This window comes from Lepus europaeus, chromosome 7 (assembly GCF_033115175.1).
Source record: "Lepus europaeus isolate LE1 chromosome 7, mLepTim1.pri, whole genome shotgun sequence".
NCBI lineage: Eukaryota > Metazoa > Chordata > Mammalia > Lagomorpha > Leporidae > Lepus > Lepus europaeus.
This window is the reverse complement of record NC_084833.1, coordinates 63,646,252-63,664,885: the sequence shown is the minus strand read 5'-3', so window position 1 is coordinate 63,664,885 and position 18,634 is coordinate 63,646,252. Positions and strand designations below refer to the sequence as shown.

General features: G+C 43.0%; 2 protein-coding genes across 5 annotated transcripts in view; one reads left to right on the top strand and one right to left on the bottom strand.

Moving 5' to 3' along the window:
* PPME1 (protein phosphatase methylesterase 1) overlaps window positions 1–6,148 on the bottom strand; it is an 82,328-nt gene extending 76,180 nt beyond the window's left edge. The window contains exon 1 of the mRNA XM_062196704.1: window positions 5,915–6,148. Coding sequence (XP_062052688.1) covers window positions 5,915–6,015 — 101 coding nt within the window. The 5' untranslated portion in view covers window positions 6,016–6,148. The remainder of the gene's footprint in view (window positions 1–5,914) is intronic.
* A 278-nt stretch (window positions 6,149–6,426) lies between these two features.
* C2CD3 (C2 domain containing 3 centriole elongation regulator) overlaps window positions 6,427–18,634 on the top strand; it is a 128,017-nt gene continuing 115,809 nt past the window's right edge. For all 4 annotated transcript variants that reach the window (XM_062196702.1, XM_062196700.1, XM_062196701.1 and 1 more), the window contains exons 1-3: window positions 6,427–6,679; window positions 11,482–11,751; window positions 15,740–15,897. In XM_062196702.1, coding sequence (XP_062052686.1) covers window positions 6,625–6,679; window positions 11,482–11,751; window positions 15,740–15,897 — 483 coding nt within the window. In that variant the 5' untranslated portion in view covers window positions 6,427–6,624. The remainder of the gene's footprint in view (window positions 6,680–11,481; window positions 11,752–15,739; window positions 15,898–18,634) is intronic.

The following is an 18,634-nucleotide window of genomic DNA, read 5'->3' as shown; positions in this document are numbered from 1 at the left end:
TCCTGACCCCCACGTGGGAGACTTGGATTGAATTCCTGGTTCCCTGCTTCAGCCCCCAACCTGCTGTGGGCACTTGGGGCATGGAAACTCTCTCAAAAAATGAATAGCAATTTTAAAAAAGGTAACGTATTTATTCAAGGAAGATTCAACATCATACATTTATTCTAAATTAATTTTCACAGTCAATGTAACCCCAATAAAAATTTCTATCACAATTTCTTTCTGGCACTAGTCTAGTTGATTAGAAACCTTCGTAAAAATATACAAACGGGCTGGTGTTGTAGCATTATGGGTTAAGCCACTGCCTGCAATACCAGCATCCTATATGGGTGCCAGTTGAAGTCCTGGCTGCTCCACTTCCAATCTAGCTCCCTGCTAATGTGACTGGGAAAGCAGTGGAAGATGGCCCAAGTCCTTGGGCCCCTGCCACCCACATGGGAAACACAGATGAAGCTCTTGGCTCCTGGCTTTGGCCTGGTCCAGTCCTGCCATTGCAGCTATTTGGGAAGTAAATCAGCAAATGAATATCTCTATCTCACACTCTAACTTTGCCTATTAAATAAATAAAATAAATCTTAAATACACACATACACACACACACACACAAAGGAAGGAATCAGGAAAAATGCTAAAAAAAAAAAAAAAAAGGAGAGCAGGGGAAACTAGGAAGTTACCAAGCCACCTATGAAAACATGATAATAAAGACTATCTTGGGGCCAGTGTTGTGGCGCAGCGAGTTAAAGTCCCGACCAGCAGCTCTGACATTCCATATGGCCACCGGTTCGAGTCCTGGCTACTCCACATCCCATCCGGCTCCCTGCTAATGTGCCTGGGAAAGCAGTGGAGGATGGCACCCATGTGGAAGACCTGGAAGAAGCTCCTGGCTTCTGATTGGCTCAGCTCCAGTCATTGCAGCCATTTGAGGAGGACCTCTCCCTGTCTCTACTTCTCCCTATAACTCTTTCAAATAAATAAATCTTTCAAAAAAAAGACTATCTTATGAAAAACGCAGGAGGAGCACATAAATAAATACTATGATGAAAAAGGAAATTCCAGAAACAGGCCCAAATCTCTGGGGAAATTTGGCAAATGATAAAGATGCCAACTTAATCAGTAAGGAAAAGGACATAAGTGAAACTCACAATAGGCAAAGGACTGTTTAACAAGTGGTGTTACAACAACCAGATAGTCTACTGGATTTGTTACTCACTTGCACATCAAGATAAGCTTGAGATGAATGTAAAAAAAGGAAACCATACAAATATGCAGGGCAAACCGTATGGATTCCTTATTGAGAAATAGTACATTCTAAATAAATATGTTTCAATAATTAAGCTTAAAAAACAAAACATCACATGGCAAAAAGTATTAATAAGTATTTGGTAACTGGGAAAATTATTTTTTAACATATTTAAGGAGAAATATCCCTAATAAACAAGGAATTTCAGAGTCGCTTGGAAAACAGTTTGAAAGTTTCTTAAAAAGTAATTACAACTTACATATGACCCAGCAATTCCATTCTTAGCTCTTTAAGTCAAACACAAGCATACTTTTACACAAATACCTGCAAGTGAATGCTCACAGTAGCATTTCTCATAACAGCAAAAAAAAAAACCAGGAACAATCCAAGACTCCACCAACTAAGTGGATGGGTAAATAAAATATGGTACATCCATACAATGGAACATATTCAGCCATAAAAAGGGGTGAAGTTCTAACACATACCACAACAGAGATGAACCTTGAAAACTACAGTGAGTGAAAAATGCAGTTGCAAATGATCTCACATTGTATCACTTTATACGAAAGGTCCGGAATAGGCAAATTCAGAGACAGAAAGTAGAATAGTGTTGCCAAGGGCTGGAGGAGAATGACTGCTTAGAGTATGGAGTTTCTTTACAGTACCATAAAAGTATTTTAGATATGGTGATGACTGTACAAACTGAAGAACATACTAAAAGCCATCAAATTGTACATTTTGAAAGAATGATTTCTATGATATGTGAATTATACCTTAATGTTTTCAAATACAGAAAAATAACAAAAACAAACACTGGGATTTGGTTATTTAAATAACTCAATCTGTGAGTCTGAATGCATCAGTTTACCTTGCCCTTTATTTCTCCATCTGTCTAAATACCACATTAAAGCCTTCCTAAGAGGCTTGATCTCTATAATAAATTTAAGAAGTTGGATAAAAGACTATCCAATCATACATGAATAACCCTACAGCTTGAGGGGGGAAAGGCTGACAATATATAGGAAACTGAAAACAGAGCTTCATAAAATAAACAATTCTCAATATATGATAATTTGCCATCCTTTAACAGTCTGGGTGTCAAGAATCTTAAGTGCTTTTCACATAATATTTCACTCTCCTAGCACCTTAAGGTAATCAAAAACATCTTCATTTAGAGAAAAGAAAACAGACTATGAGAGTTAAATGACTTGACCAACATAAATTAACTCAAGCTGGGCTTCAAACCCTGATCTATACACTTCAAACATTAAACCAAGGTATAACAAGAAGGAGAACAATGAACAAAAATCTGAAGTTCTGGGTTGAATGCTTTTTTCTGCCACTTATTGATTTTGTAATCTTGGCAGTTCAATGAACATTTGAGAGGGTTTTTTTCCCCATTTATTAAAAGAAAATGTTAACTGTTGCCCTAATGTACTTCCTAGAATAGAAACAGGCACTGTCATATACATGTCAGTTAAAGTACTATAAGAGGTAACTACAGATAAGCAAAACTGTTGAAAAACCAAAATTAGTTGAATAATGAATGGTTTTAATATTCTACAGTCTCTCTAACGGTAATGGCATTTACTAAAACAGTGATTTTCCTAAGATATGCATACTCCTCTCAAGCACATTACAGATACAAAGCAAGCAGGGATCCCAAATTCACTTTAATCAGAGTAAATCCAAAAACTTTTACAAAAGTTCAAAACTACCATATTTTTGGCATCATCTACTGGCATTTACTAAGGAAAAAGGATATCAGGATTTTAGGCCTTATCTGAGAGAAATGTTGGTGTACAAAAAAAGGAATGGATTCTAGAGACTAAACCTAGATGGAAATCTGGTTCTGCCACATACTAATCAGGCACTGAATTTCCTTACCTATAAATGTGAGGAAGTATCTACCTTGTAGGGTTGTGGGCTGATTAAATAAAAGAACAAAAATAAAACGACAAATGCTTGGCACATGGTCCTTTAAAAAAAAAAAAAAAGTAATCGCTTTTATTACATTACCTAGCAATTCTTTAGAATTACTAAATCCAATCTGAAAAACTGAAATATGGAAACACAAGAAAAATCATAAACTCTGAACATGCAAACACCCTAAATAAGGTTTAGTGAAATTAAAGAGATCATGAAAATAGTCGAAACACGAAGTCACATAAGAGAATGACAAGGGAACAGGAAGGACTTTAGAGTGAGATGGATGAGGAATGAAAAAAGGGGGATAAGAAAAAAGCTAACGTATACAAGGAGAAATAAAGAAAAATGCTTTTAAAAAGGTGGCAGTTAGGCTTCATAAATAAGACTGATGAAGGAAAAAAAGACTGAATCCTACAGGATTCAAAGGAATAAAATACACAACTCAGACTCAGTATTCTCAGGCTGACAACTATGAGTTCAAAGCACACAAGTCTCAGTCAAGGGACCCAAGACCAAGAACTTAGCTGTCCTGCCACTAAGCTTCTAAGGCTTAGCAACACCATGATCTGAATTTCAGTTTCCTCATTTATTATGAGAAAATATTTCCCCTGATTCTCAGCTCACCTTAAAAGAAATACAGAATTTGCTGAGTCTCAACTGTACAATAAAATGGTGAAGTTAATCATTTCTAAGCGCTTTCAGCTTTATGACTCCAGGGTAAAAGAATCTATGCGTATATTATCATCAACATATTTACATGAGGGCCACATATGTACCAATAAAGAAGTCGGGGGGGGGGGGGGGGGACAGGAAAATAAGCTACTTGAGGACCATATAAGTTACCAGCATATGCTCTTCTCTTCACCATGCTATGATAAAGAAGCACTTCTCAAAAGAGCTTTCTTTACCAAGAAAAGCAATTAACCTACATCAAGAAGACTAAAGGATCTATTTTAAAACCATAGATTCTTAACAACCATACAATCTCCTAATTAATAGACTGCCCCTTTACCTTCCCTTGGTATTCTAACCCCCAACCCTAAGCCAGTTCTTCATCTTCAGAAAACTTGTTTTGACAGAGAAGCTAAGCTCTAATTAAACATACCTGCAACATGTATAGTTAATAAAAAGCTAGTATTTTTATCTATTTGTACAGAAAAATGCTGGTGTGACAAAAGAGCAAATTTTAGTTTAAGAAAGTCAGCAACTAGGATACATATCAATAATAAGGATTATGTTAACTTTATAATCCAGCTTAATTCTCCCAAATAATGTTGAGTCAGTTTCCAGATTATTTTCGCCCATACTATAGTCAAATCTTTCTGTCTTTCAGAGCCCAAAGAATCTTCATCTTACTTTAGATGTAGCCTTCTACTTCTCTCTATTGTGTGCCCATCTACTTACCTTCTCCTGTTAAAGTTTTCTCATTTTGCAACCCTCAAGGAAGTCTCATTCTCATAGGCAAATCTCCAATTCTTAGTTTACTCTCTGGTTTTTCCAACCATTCTCACACCCTCTACCCCACTTTTTATATGATTCTCCTTTCTCTTCATTCTTAGGACCTACTTTCACACCACTGTATCTCCTATCCTCATCTCCCTTTTGATCTGTTTTTTCATACATTACTTCTTAGGAACCTGAAGTTTCACTTTGCTAGTCTCTTTCAAGAGTCTCTACTAACTCATCTCTAGCATCCCAAACACCATCACATCCACAATGACCTACGTATTTGCTGCTTTCTACCAGCAAATCTTCCTCTTTTCTCTTTACAACCAGCAGTCCCTGAATCCTCTCTGATAGAACAAATACCCCTCAAAACCAAATGCCAATTCCATTCTGCTCTCCAGAAACTACCTTTCCTAGGTCCAGCTCATTCTTTTCCTATGCCCAAGAATCCCCTAACCTGGCACAACCCATTCAATGACCTAAAATTCCAAGTTTCCCTCCTCAACACAATTCTCCCTTTGCAGGAAATTGTTTTCCCTAAAACATTTCACATGGTACTCCCCATGTTCCACTAATTCTGGGTCTCACACCCTGGTGTGTCTTTTCTCAGATCTTCTCTTCAAGCTTCCAGGCCTCACCTCTGCAGCACTCACCGAACCATTTCAATTTCTGCAGGCTGCACTCACTCTAAACGCCAACCCTGACTCCTCAGCGCTGTTTCTTATTACCCTTAACAGGCTTCCTGGCTGTGTTCGCCACCTCTCCTCAGGCCTATCCTCCAGCTTCCTCAGCTCTCCCTTCAGAGACCTAATCAGTCACCCCCTCACTCCCTGAACTCTCTAGAACCTTCTGCGCTTTCCTTCGCCAACCCTGCCTCACGTGTTTTCTTCTCCCCCACTTTTCCAGTATATAGTTCTACTAATCGTCCCACTCCTGCCGAACCTTTCCTCAGTTGTTCCCCCCCTCCCCGAGTCCCCTCAACTTTTCTCAGTCCTCCCTGGTAGATGGCCCCCCACCTCTGTTCCCATTCTACTCCCTCTCCGCCATGCTCCCCCATCCCTGAAATCCGCCTCTCAGCAGCCCCGATCTTTGCCTCATTCCCTTTTCCTTCAACGAGATTTTTTGTCGCCCTCCCATTTCCACTGACAGGCGCCTCCCCTAGTTCCCAAATCTGCCTTGCACTCCGCTTAATCGCCTCCAGGCCGCCGCCAACATTGTCTGCCATCCTTGGCCTCTCACAGACTCATTCTCTAAAGACTGGGGCCTGGCCTCCCGCGAGAAGGGGGACGGGTCACGTACCCCATCCGCATCTTGGCTCCGCTCTGACTGCCCCCGCTGCCGGGAAGCGGAGGGCGAGAGGGCAGGCGGCCGAGGTGCATGCTCTTCTCGAGGGCCGACATCAAGGGAAGGCCGCACGCAAACAGTAGTCGAAGCTTCTTCCCACGTTAAGTGCGGCCCAGCCGGTCACAGCTCGCTCCCCCAACGACGTCCCGTCGCCTTTGGACAGCACCCAGCTACCGGCAGCACCGCCTACCGCCCACCGGCTCCGCAGGCTCCACCCCCTCGCTTCGGCGCCTCACCGGAAGTGCGCAACAGCCCTCCCACAAAGGCAGCTGGGTAACGGAGTCTGGGTTGGCCCCCCGCGGAGAGCTCGCGGGTCCTCTGCCGGAAAAAGGAGCGGTTCCAAAGGCAATGCACGCTGGGCAATGCAGTCCTCAACGAGCGTGTCCCTTTGCGCTTGCGCAGACGGAGGTGCCCCTGTCCGATCCCGCAGAGGTAGCGTAGCAAAGCATCCTGGGTATTGTAGTCTATTGGCGGGAAGGCGTCCTGCCGCCTTCCCTTCTCCAGGCTTTCTGGAGGCTGTTAGGGGAAGAGCCGCTTCTTCCTGCCTCCCAGGCTGCCCAGCGCTGCCGGTTGCTGGGGAACGCAGGCGCCGTGGAAGGTATGGCGGGAGGACACGGCTTGGGCGCTGGGAGCGGAGCTGGATTGGTGAAGAACTCGGGCTCGTCATGAAACAACGGAAGGGCCTGGGGCCTGGGGGCGGTCGTGGGCGCAAGAAGAGAGGTAACCCGAACTATCGATACTTGCGGAGCGCGCAGTGGGGCGGGCGTAACGGGGGCAGAGGGTAAGGAAGTCACGGGAAAGCCCGTACACCTGCCGGTTTAAAATAAAGAGGGAGGCCGGCGCCGCGGCTCACTAGGCTAATCCTCCGCCTTGCGGCGCCGGCACACCGGGTTCTAGTCCCGGTCAGGGCACCGATCCTGTCCCGGTTGCCCCTCTTCCAGGCCAGCTCTCTGCTGTGGCCAGGGAGTGCAGTGGAGGATGGCCCAAGTGCTTGGGTCCTGCACCCCATGGGAGACCAGGAGACCCACCTGGCTCCTGCCATCGGATCGGCGCGGTGCGCCGGCCGCAGCGCGCCAACCGCGGCGGCCATTGGAGGGTGAACCAACGGCAAAAAGGAAGACCTTTCTCTCTGTCTCTCTCACTGTCCACTCTGCCTGTCAAAAAATAAAAAAATAAATAAATAAATAAATAAAAATAAAGAGGGAAAATAAGGAAGCCGAAGGTTGCAAGAGCGAGCCCGCCAAGGAATGGAAAGGAAAGCAGCTGGGCGGAGAGGGAGAGGAGGAAGAAGTGAGACAGAGTGAGGCTTAAATCGGGGCTGGTAGGACGACTCCAAAGAACAAACATTCCGCCAGGACTGATGGTAACAAAGGTGAATGTGTGTGTACCTTCGGGAGTGCTCAGAGGGCTTGAAGAGCAGAAGTTGGAGCGGAGAGTGTGTTGATGACCCTAATAGGCAGTGATCACCTTTTTTTATTTTTATTTTTTTAAAGATTTATTTATTTGAAAGGGTTACACAGAGGAGGAGAGGCAGAGAGAGAGGTCTTCTATCCACTGGTTCACTCCCCAATTGGCCACGACGGCCGGAGCTGTGCTAATCCTAAGCCAGGAGCCAGGGGCTTCTTCCAGGTCTCCCATGTGGATGTAGGGGCCTAGGGACTTGGGCCATCTTCTACTGCTTTCCCAGGCCATAGCAGAGAGCTGGATCGGAAGTGGAGCAGCCGGGACTCGAACCGACGCTCATATTGGATGCCAGCATTGCAGGCGGCAGCTTTACCCGTTTTGCCACAGCGCCGGGCCCGTGATCACCTTTGATACTTTACTGAATCCCCAAGGACTAGCACAAAGCAGGACTCAGTAAATGTTAATTGAATGGAGTAGGAGTTGGGAAAGAGGTGTGGCGCGTTGGAGGGGCAGAGTGAGGAGAAGCAAGGTGTGGTAGGACTAGAGTGAGAGTGAGGGCTCGAGAATCTCCTGCAGGACCTAAAGAATGAGCTCCTCAGGTTAGTAGTGCAAGGAAAAACAAGCTTGCCAAAAGAGTAGGGAGTGCTAACTGCAGTGAGGACGTTCATGGCCAGGAGCCCTGAGCAGATCAGGAAATCGGATCTGTGCAAGAAAAGCAAGAAGGACATTGGGTGCCCGCCTTTTTACCTTATAGGCACTTTAAGAAGGAGAGAAGGGGCTGGCGCTGTGGCACAGTGGGTTAAAGCCCTGGCCTGAAGCACCGGCATCCCATATGGGCGCCGGTTTGAGACCCGGCTGCTCCACTTCCGATCCAGCTCTCTGCTATGGCCTGAGAGAGCAGTGGAAGATGACCCAAGTCCTTGGGCCTCTGTACCCGCGTGGGAGACCGGAAAGTGGCTCCTGGCTTCCGATCAGCGCAGCTCCAGCCAATTTGGCCAATTGGGAAGTGAACCAGCAGATGGAAGACCTCTCTCTCTCTCTCTCTCTGTCTCTACCTCTCTCTCTGAAACTCTGTCTTTCAAATAAATAAAATAAATCTTTAAAAAAAAAAAAAAAAGGAGAGAAGTGTTAGAAACACTCGAACATTAGGCCCTTGGGTTGAGGACGGAAGCTACAGTCTGGGAATGAATCCTGTCCAAGTAGGAATGGTGGGGGGATTCAAGACTGGAGCATGGTGGTGTTCAGTGATGGTGCCCTTGATCAAGGGGAGGCAAGTCAAAGCAGAGGTATGATAGTAGAGGAGAGAATTCCTCCTTGCACTGCCGTGTGCATATGCATTAATGCTCTTGTGCATGCCTATGTATAGTCTTTATAATGAAACAAACTATAAAGCTTGTGGTGATGGGAGGGGTGGAATTTGGAATCCTGGTTAAGACCCTGCTTGGGTCAGAGTACCTGATTTGGAGTGCCTGGTTCATGCCCTAGAGCCTCTGCTTCTGATCCAGCTTCCTGCTGATGGGCACCCTGGGAGGCAGCAGAATGATAGCTCAAGTGTCTGGTGCCTGCCACCCTTGTGGTGACTGCACTGGAGTTCTGGGCTCCTGGATCAGACCTAGCCCAGCCCTGGCTGTTACAGCATTTAAGGAATGAATCAGTGGATGGATGATCTTAGTGTGTCGGTCTGTCTGTCATCTCTCTGCCTTTCAAATAAAAAACGAAAATGAATAAAAAGTCTTTTTTTTTTTTTTAATGGAGAGATTATGCTGGGTTTTCACTCCTGTAGAGGGCAAAGAAGATGTTTACTTTAGAAATGTAAAGGTGTGGCATTGTGGCACAGTGGATTAAGCTTCTTTCAATTCAGCTGCCTGCTATTGTGCCTGGTATAGCAGGCAGCTGCTTGGGCCCCTGCCACCCAAGCGGAAGCTCTAATTGGAGTTCTTCGCTTTGACTTGGCCCAGTCCCAACTGTTGTGGTCCTTTGGGAGCAAACCAGCAGATGGGAGATCTCTTTGTCTGTCACTCTTTCAAATTAAAAAAAAAAAAATCTTGAAGCTTAGAAGTCTAAAGAATTAGTTATATAGATACCAGATCTGTTAAATGCTAGTATTTTTTCTTCTTTAACAATAACAACTCCCCCTCCCCAAAGGAAAAATCAGAAGAATAGAAAGGTGCACACTGTGTAGGCATGGTTTCTCACGTCTCTTGTATGTCTAGATAGGAAGGGCCTATGAATGAATGACACTCAGAGTCCTTAAAGCAGAGTTTTAGAGAAAGCCTTAATTGCCTCATTTGCATTTTGATTTATCATCTTTCTGGAATCCGATAAAACTAAAGCTAATATTTTGAACCCAGCACTATGCTAAAAAGTAATGGTAGGGCCGGCGCCGCGGCTCACTAGGCTAATCTTCCACTTGCGGCGCCGGCACTCCAGATTATAGACCCACTTGGGGCGCTGGTTCTGTCCTGGTTGCTCCTCTTCCAGTTCTCTCTGCTGTGGCCCAGGAAGGCAGTGGAGGATGGCCCAAGTCCTTGGGCCCTGCGCCCGCATGGGAGACCAGGAGGAAGCACCTGGCTCCTGGCTTCAGATCGGCGCAGCACGCCGGCCGAAACAACCATTTGTGGGGTGAACCAACGGAAGGAAGACCTTTCTCTCTGTCTCTCTCTCTCTCTCACTGTCTAACTCTGCCTGTCAAAAAAAAAAAAAAAAAAGTAATGGTAGAACCTGAAAATGCAAATCTTACGTCTTTGTTGACTACATGAGCTTGGCAGGAAAGAAAAGGCACAGGCAATTTAAGATAGTGTTCACTGAAATGCCGAGTTGTGTGTCTAGGCTAAATCATTTGGGAGTTGAGTGAAGGGCGTTGTTGCTATTTTATGTTTAGTGATGGTTTTCAAATAAGATTTAAAGATATCATGTCTTTAAAACTGCGCATCGTAGTAATTGAAACAACAGTACTTAGAAAAATTTCTACTAACATTTTAAAAACCTATCTATATATTTTTCAAATAGTATGTTTCAATTAAATAGGAGTTTGTATTAGCATATCTTAGTACTTGTCTATTTAGAGAAACCTTAATTTTTTTTAAACATTCATTTATTTTGAAGGAGAAAGGGAGAAACAGAAAGATCTTCTATCTGCTGGTTCACTCCCCACATGGGCACAATGGCCAGCACTCTGCCAGGTGGAAGCCAGAAGCTTCATCCAGGTCTCCCACACGGGTGGAAGGGACCCAAATACTTAGGCTATCCTTAATTGCTTTTCCCAAGCCATGAGCAGGGAGCTGGATCCATAGAGGAGCAGCCAGGACATGAACCGGTGACCATACAGAATAATCTGAATTAAACCCTAAATACTAATTATACTAGCTATCAGAATGGCCAGGTGGGTTATTCTGTGCCAGGAGTGAGAAATCTTTTTTCTTCCAGGAGCCATTTTGAAATGTATAAGATTCATGGGCCATACAAAATTATCAACTTAAAACTGGGCTACTGTTTATTGAATTTCAAGTCCTGTCTACAGTTTGCCTTGGCAGGGTCAGACCCAGTGATTTCAAAGGCCTTGTGGACATTCCCCACTCCTGTCTATGGTCTGGTTTGCTCCTTCCTTCTTATGAATTAGAACAGGTAAGATAACAACAACAAAAAAATATTTATTTTATTTGAAAGGCAGAGTTACGGGAGAGAGGGAGAGAGAGAGAGAGAGAGAGAGAGAGAGAGAGAGAGAGGTCTTCCATCTACTAGTTCACTTCCAAAATGGCTGCAGTGCTAGAGCTGAGCCAATCCAATGCTAGGAGCCAGGAGCTCCTTCCAGGTCTCCTACGTGAGTGCAGGTGCCCAAGCGAGTGCAGGTGCCCAAGCGCTTGAACCATCTTCTGCTGCTTTCCCAGGTGCATTAGCAGGGAGTTGGATCAGAAGCGGACCATCTGGGACTTGTCTGAACCATTGCCTATATGGGATGCCAGCACTGCAGGTGGTGGCGTTACCCACTACACCACAGTGCCGGCTTCAAAGACAAACCTTTCTGAGGAGAGACCGAAGTGTTCATTTATTTTTATTTAAAAGACCTATTTTACTTTGTGTATTCTAAATTTTGACTCTGTTTTTGGATTCCTCTACAGGTTTGAGTGACATTTCTCCGTCAACAAGCCTCCCTCCTCTGGTTGAAGGCCAGCTACGCTGCTTTCTAAAACTTACTATTAATAAAGTTGTCTGGAAGATTGCAAAGCCTCCCACTTGTGTGCTTGTCCGAGTGAGATGGTGGGGAGAAACATCCGATGGAACCCTCTTTTGTCCCAAGGATGCGTTGCAGACTGAACCAAGCACCGTGAGAACAACCACACGTTACGCTATTCGCTGTGGTCCAAAGCAGTTTACCTCTTACCTAACAGGTAACTTTTTATTTTATCGTTTCACCTGCAGACTTAATACGAAGCACGTGGTTATGTTGTCGGCAGTTGATATTATGTGTACCTTGTATCTGTGGGCATTGTTAATGTTTTTAAAATTCGTTTATTTACTTGACAGTAATAGAATGAGAGAGAGAAAGAGTGCTATATCTTCCATGCTCTGATTTAAGCTAAAGCCAGTAGCCCAGAAATCCATCCAGGTCTTCCACATGGGTGCCAGGGGCCCAAATGCTTAGGCCATCTTCTACTACCTTCCCAGGCACATTAGAAGGGAACTAACGAGGCCGGCGCCGTGGCTCAACAGGCTAATCCTCCGCCTAGCAGCGCCGGCACACCGGGTTCTAGTCCCAGTCGGGGCGCCGGATTCTGTCCCGGTTGCCCCTCTTCCAGGCCAGCTCTCTGCTGTGGCCCGGGAAGGCAGTGGAAGATAGCCCAAGTGCTTGGGCCCTGCACCCGCATGGGAGACCAGGAGAAGCACCTGGCTCCTGCCTTCGGATCAGCGTGGTGCGCCAGCCGCAGTGGCCATTGGAGGGTGAACCAACGGCAAAGGAAGACCTTTCTCTCTGTCTCTCTCTCTCACTATCCACTCTGCCTCCTGTCAAAAATAAAAGAAAAAAAAATTTAAAAAAAAAAAAAAAAAAGAAGGGAACTAACGAATCAGGAGCAGAGCATCCGGGACTTGAGCTGGTGCTCCAGTAGGGGATGCCTTTGTTGCAAGCAGTGGCTTAAGCTGCTGTGTAGTGCCAGCCATGGGCATTGTTAATTATTGAGAAGTCAAAGAAGTGTTATAATAACCTTCACTTACTGAGCGTACACTGTGTGCTAGCAGTTGATATTCTTCTTCATATGCTTACAATTTTTTTTTTTTTTGTATTTTAGAGACAACAAAACTTAGATTCAAAGAGATAAAATGAATACTCTCTAAGGTCACATGGTTGATAGATAAATGGCAGAAGCAGGGTTTGCACTCCCATTCTGTGATACCAGAACTCATGGCCTTTTCACTGTGGCACTCTTTAGGCAATAACTGATAGTCTCTGCTCTAAGGCTTAATTATGCTTGAGGAAAGAGAATATAGATGGAATACTTACAAATAGTACAGGATAATATATGTTGAATGCCAAGTGCGTGCTTTAGTGAGTTAGGAATACAGATGTTCAGAAAATGAAATGATATCTCTCTAGGGATACAGAAGGCAAAACGTCTTCATTTCCGTGCAAGGGAAGTATTCTAAATGCTCTGTGTTCTCGCTCCATTAGAGTCAGGCTTCCTCAGAAACACATTTTGGATAGTGGAGCTATATATCAGATCAATCCAGTTCAATTAAAGAAAAATGGAGGATCATGCAAATATTGTTAGGCCAAGAATCTTGGTTAATTAAAGATTTACCTATTCTTAAGTAATTTACATTCCATTAAGGAAAGAATTTTGAAACATCAAAAATGTAAAGAACTCATGCTATAATTTATTCAAAACATATATATCGAACACTTAGCATGTGCAGGGGTGGGGAACATTTTTTATACCAAGGGCCATTTGGATATTTATTACATTATTCAGGAGACATACATAATTATCTTAAAAATTAGCCTGCTATGGATTTATTGAATTTCGAGTCTTTCTGGTTGCCTTGGCAGGGCCAGACCAAATGGTTTTGCAGACCTTATAGGGCCCATGAGCCAGATGGTCTCCACCCCTGTGATTGACATTAGATGCTATGAAGATTACAGGAATGAATCAGCAAAAAATTATTCAGAATGGTTTTAACTTTTTACTTCACAAAGAAGTTTAGTTATAATAGGTAGAAAACAATATTGCTATCAAAGGAAACTCTGAGATATTCTAGGCACTGTAAACCTAACGTTTAGCAAAGGAGGATTACAAAATCAGGAAGGGAGAAGATACCTACTAATAGCATGATCAACAGGTCAGACATTTATTTGAGCATCCTGTGATATAATGAATCATTGTAATTGGCATTTGAAATAGTTGCAAACTGAGATTTGGGGGAAGTCTCTTAGCTCTGACCCTGTTCCTTTATCTATAAAAAGAGGTCAGTTAACTGCCATTTCACCTTCTAGACATTTTCACAAAGAATTAGCCTGATTGAATGAGTGGATCACAGGCTTTGGGTAACCATAGGATTGATACAATATGACCTATTTGAACCTGCTTCATTCCAAAAGGAGACAGAAACATCAGTCTCATAGAGTTCTTAAGAGAATTAAAGAGACGTGAATGAACTTGATTGTTAGTAAATAGCCAACAAATATTGGTCTGCTTTCCTTATTCTTAATATGTACATCATTTTATAATTTACAAAGCACTGTATCTATTAGCTCATGGTTTTTAGATAATCCTCTGGAGTAGTTAAGACAAAGACTGTGATATGTTAAAGTAATTTGCCTGAAGACATATGTAACAGCTATTCGGCAGCCACCACGTGGGAGGAAGCTGTGCTACCTCTTCTGTGTTCTGTGTCCCATTTCCTCACACAGCAGGGATAAGGGCTTTATGATTGCCTCTTTTGCAGACAGTTGTGGCTTACTCAGAAATAGCTCTGAATATTGGAGCCAAGACACAACCATGATCTTCTAATTATAAGTCCTTTGTGCATTTCATTACAGTGTTGAACAAATGGTAGAAATGAGCCATTTTCTCAACTTCTGTAAGAATACATTCAGAAATTATACTACCTTGAAATGATCTTAGATTTCATATTACCTACATTATATCTCTCCTACTAGGAATTATGACCTTGCAGGTATTATGTCTAAGTAACTAATTGAAGAATATTATTAAGGAGTTTGTTTCTATTCCTCTTTTTTTTCCTTTTTAAGGATTTATTTATTTATTTGAAAGAATTACACAGAGAGAGGAGGAGAGGAAGAGAGGGAGAGGGAAAAGGAGTGGGAGTGGGAGGTCCTCCATCTGCTGGTTCACTCCCTGGATGGCCACAACGGCCGGAGCTGCGCTGATCCAAAGCCAGGAACCTCCTCCTGGTCTCCCATGTGGGTGCAGGGGCCCAAGGACTTGGGCCATCCTCCACTGCTTTCCCAGGCTGTATCAGATAGCTGGATCAGAAGAGGCGCAGCCGGGACTCGCACCGGTGCCCATTTGGGATACCAGCACTGCAGGTGGCAGCCTTACCCGCTGTGCCACAGCACTGGCCCCTATTCCTCTTATTTCTAAGTGCTCTCAATAGCTTAGTGCTCCAGATACAACTCAGAAGTAAGCAGTTCGAAACTCCCAGGAGGGAGTCTTACCCCTCCAGCTATGCAAGAACAGCCTTTTGTCTAATTGAAAACTAGAAATGGTGAGAATGAAAGAACTGAGATGTGTTGCTTTTATATTTCAAAACCAAAGCCTGTTTTAAGAGCCTGTAAAGCCATCACTTGCAGTGCCAGCATCCCATATGGGTGCCGGTTCAAGTCCCAGGCTGCCCCACTTCTGATCCAGCTCTCTTCTATGGCCTGGGAAAGCAGTAGAAGACGGCCCAAGTGCTTGAACCCGTGTATCCACATGGGAGACCCAGAAGAAGCTCCTGGTTCCTGGCTTCAGATCGCACTGCTCCGGCTGTTGAGGCCAAATGGAGAGTGAACCAGCAGATGGAAGACCTCTCTCTCTCTCTGCCTCTCCTTTCTCTGTGTAACTCTGACTTTCAAATAAATAAATAAATTTTTTTTTAAAAAAGCATTATCCTTCAAATATCTTGGCATGCTAAGTATTTTTATCCACTGTAAATTTATTTTTCTCAGTGCAAGATATTAGTCATTCTTTAAATTTTTATTGTTCTTTTGTCTTTGGATTTGTACTCTCTCATCCTCAGTGATATGGTAAGTACCTGGTGTATTTGCAATTAAAATAATTGTTAAAGTAAAAAAGTTTATCCATGTATACCCACTGCCTACTTCCAAAGAAATGAAGGTAATGAAGACTATCTGAATGTATTGTAATTGTTTCTAATTAGATATGGCTGTGTTGGTGCTGGAAGTAATCACCAGACTTGATCATCTTCCAGTTGGTAGAGTTGAAATCAGTGGACTAGCTCAGCTTTCTCCAACCCATCAAATCAATGGATTTTTTACCATTGTTTCACCAACATCTAAAAAACTTGGAGAGCTCCAGGTAAAAATGCTTTAATTTTTTGCTACACAGAATAAAATTTTTTGGACAGAAATAGTTGAGTCTGTTTGTAGAATTATAATGTTCATGACTTCCATGTATCATGCTGAATCCCATCTTCTACCTTTGCCCGCGTTTTACCCATTGACTAACAGCCTACCTTTGTTTCCCTCTTGTCCAAATCCATGTAGTGATTTATTGCCATCTCAAGTTCCAGGAGTCCTTCACACTTCCTACTATACTCATTCTCTGTGTTCTGTTCATAAAAGTATTAATCACATATTCATTGTCCAGTTATAATCCTACATACAAGAGTAATTCAAAAGGTTTGTGGGAAATGGAATTAAAAGAGCAGTTTATGTTGATGCGAAAAAGTTTGGAAATTCATTCATATAAAAGGTCTTCAAAAAGTTCATGGAGGGGCCAGTGTTTTGTTGTAGCAGGTACAGCTGCCACCTGCAACACTGGCATCCCATATGGGCGCTGGCCCATGTCTCAGCTGCTCCACTCTGATCCAGCTTCTCGATCATGGCCTGGGAAAGCAGCAGAAGTTGTCCCAAATGCTTGGGCCTCTGCATCCATGTTGGAGACCCACATGAAGCTCTTGGCTTCAGCCTGACCCAGCCCTAGCCATTACAGCCATTTGGGCAGTAAACTAGGGAATGGAAGGTCCTCTGTGTGTGTATGTGTGTGTCTCTCTCTAACTCTTTAGATAAATCTTTTTTCGAAATGAAGTTTATGGAAAAATGTACATTGTGAAAAAATATTTATGGGATTCTAAGTTTTTTTATACCAAAATAAACATTTTAATTCCATTTTTCCACTAACTTTTAGAAGCACCCTCATAGTCTCCACAATTGAGTATTAATAGTAGGCTTTTTCTAGTTTCTAGATTCCCTGAGAGGTAAGACTGTTTTCTACTTTCCTTGTTTCCCCCCCAACTTCCAATACAGTGCCAAGCTGTAATTGACTCGTTTAAGCAATGTCTTTGATGTATTTATTCACTGATTCAACTTACATTTTTTTTGTATCCTGCTGTATATGCCACTAACCAATCATCACACAGCAGTGAGAGGTGGTCTTTACAGAATACATGTGCTGTAGATATGCCCAGGATGCTGGGAAAGAACACAGACGACGGATCCCTTTCGCTTTGGATTCTTTTTGAAAGAGCTCTCTAGAGAACTCTGAATGTTCAGATCTATTAGAAATTTCAGGGGGCTTATGCCTTGTCAAGTGTCTTCTAAAATTCACGTAGAAAATCAAAAGCATAAATTAGAGACAGCCCAATAAGGAGAAAAAAATGCAGCATTATAAAATGTAAGAACATACTGCAAAAGCCACATTAATAACTTCATGATGTCGTGAATTTATTCTTTTCTGGTGATGGCATAAATTTGTATCAGGACTTAAAAACAGTAGTAATTTCCTAACTGCCACTTCTTATTGCTAGTGAACTTACAGAAGAAATGTTATGATATCTGGCATTTGCTTCATAACAATCCAATAGCAGGGCAGGGTTTGGGGAAGGAATAGATGAAGCCTGGTTAGCCAGATGCTGATATTTGTCAAAGCTAGACAATAGGTACCTGGGTTCATTACATCTTTTTTCTAACTTTGTATATGTTTTAAATTTTCCACAGTAAAAAAATTAAGTGTTGATATTAATGTTTAAAAGGGCCATTGAATACAATTGGTGACACTGACTTAGAGCAGAGTATATATCATTGTGACAGTTGAGAACATTAAAAGCAAAGATGAGCTCCTATCATTTTCCAAGGAAGAGAAGAAACAGTCACACAGAAAATGTTAAGTAGTATGGCTTTAAACTTCTCAGCAGCAGCATTAGGAACCAGAAGACAGCTCAGTAATGCCTTCAGAACGTTGGATGAAAATGGCGTAGAACTCTATCCAGTGAAGTATCTTATCTAGTGTAGGGCAGAATACAGAAGTTTTCACGTGCACAAAGTCTCGAAAATTTATACCTCTCTCACACCTTTCCTGACAAAGCAGCTGAAGGACTTCTACCAAGATGAGGGCATAAACTAGAAAAGACAGGGTGGGATGTTAGAAATAACCCAACACAGGAGAGGCAGAGAGAATTCTTTGATTTAAGGTGAAGGGAGATCTGTGGATGGCAGCTAGTCCAAATTGAAGTATGTGCTTAAGGCCTAGAAGAGATTTCTCAGGAAGAAAAAGTTACAGAATAACTGATGTGTCTGACAATCTAAGATATTGAGACAACTGGCAGATAATTTGGAATTAACTTAAGAGTAAGAAAAATAAATATGAAGCAAATGAGAAAACAATGGCATTGCCCATTTTGAGGGAAAAAAGACTTAATTGAAATATCTCCCTTTTCCGCTGTAAGTTGAAAACGAGTTATTCATATTATAGTTTTGGTTAGGTCAGGACTCGTGGTTAGAGTATTACCATTTTAGCAGATTGGGAGGATAAGGGAAGGGAACAGGTGTGAGATACAGCTAAGTTCTTATTTTTCATATTGAGAAATCAAAGGCTACTGCCCAGGGCCAGTGTTGTGGTGCAGGGCGTTAAGTTGCTGCTTGCCACACCAGCATGGCATATCTAGCATCCCTTATCAGAGTTCCAGTTTGAGTCCCAGCTGCTCTACTTCTAATCCAGCTCCCAGGTAATGTGCGTGATAAGGCAGCAAAAGATGGCCCAGATGCTTGAGCCCCTGCTACCTGTGTGGGAGACCCAGATGGAGTTTCTGGCTCCT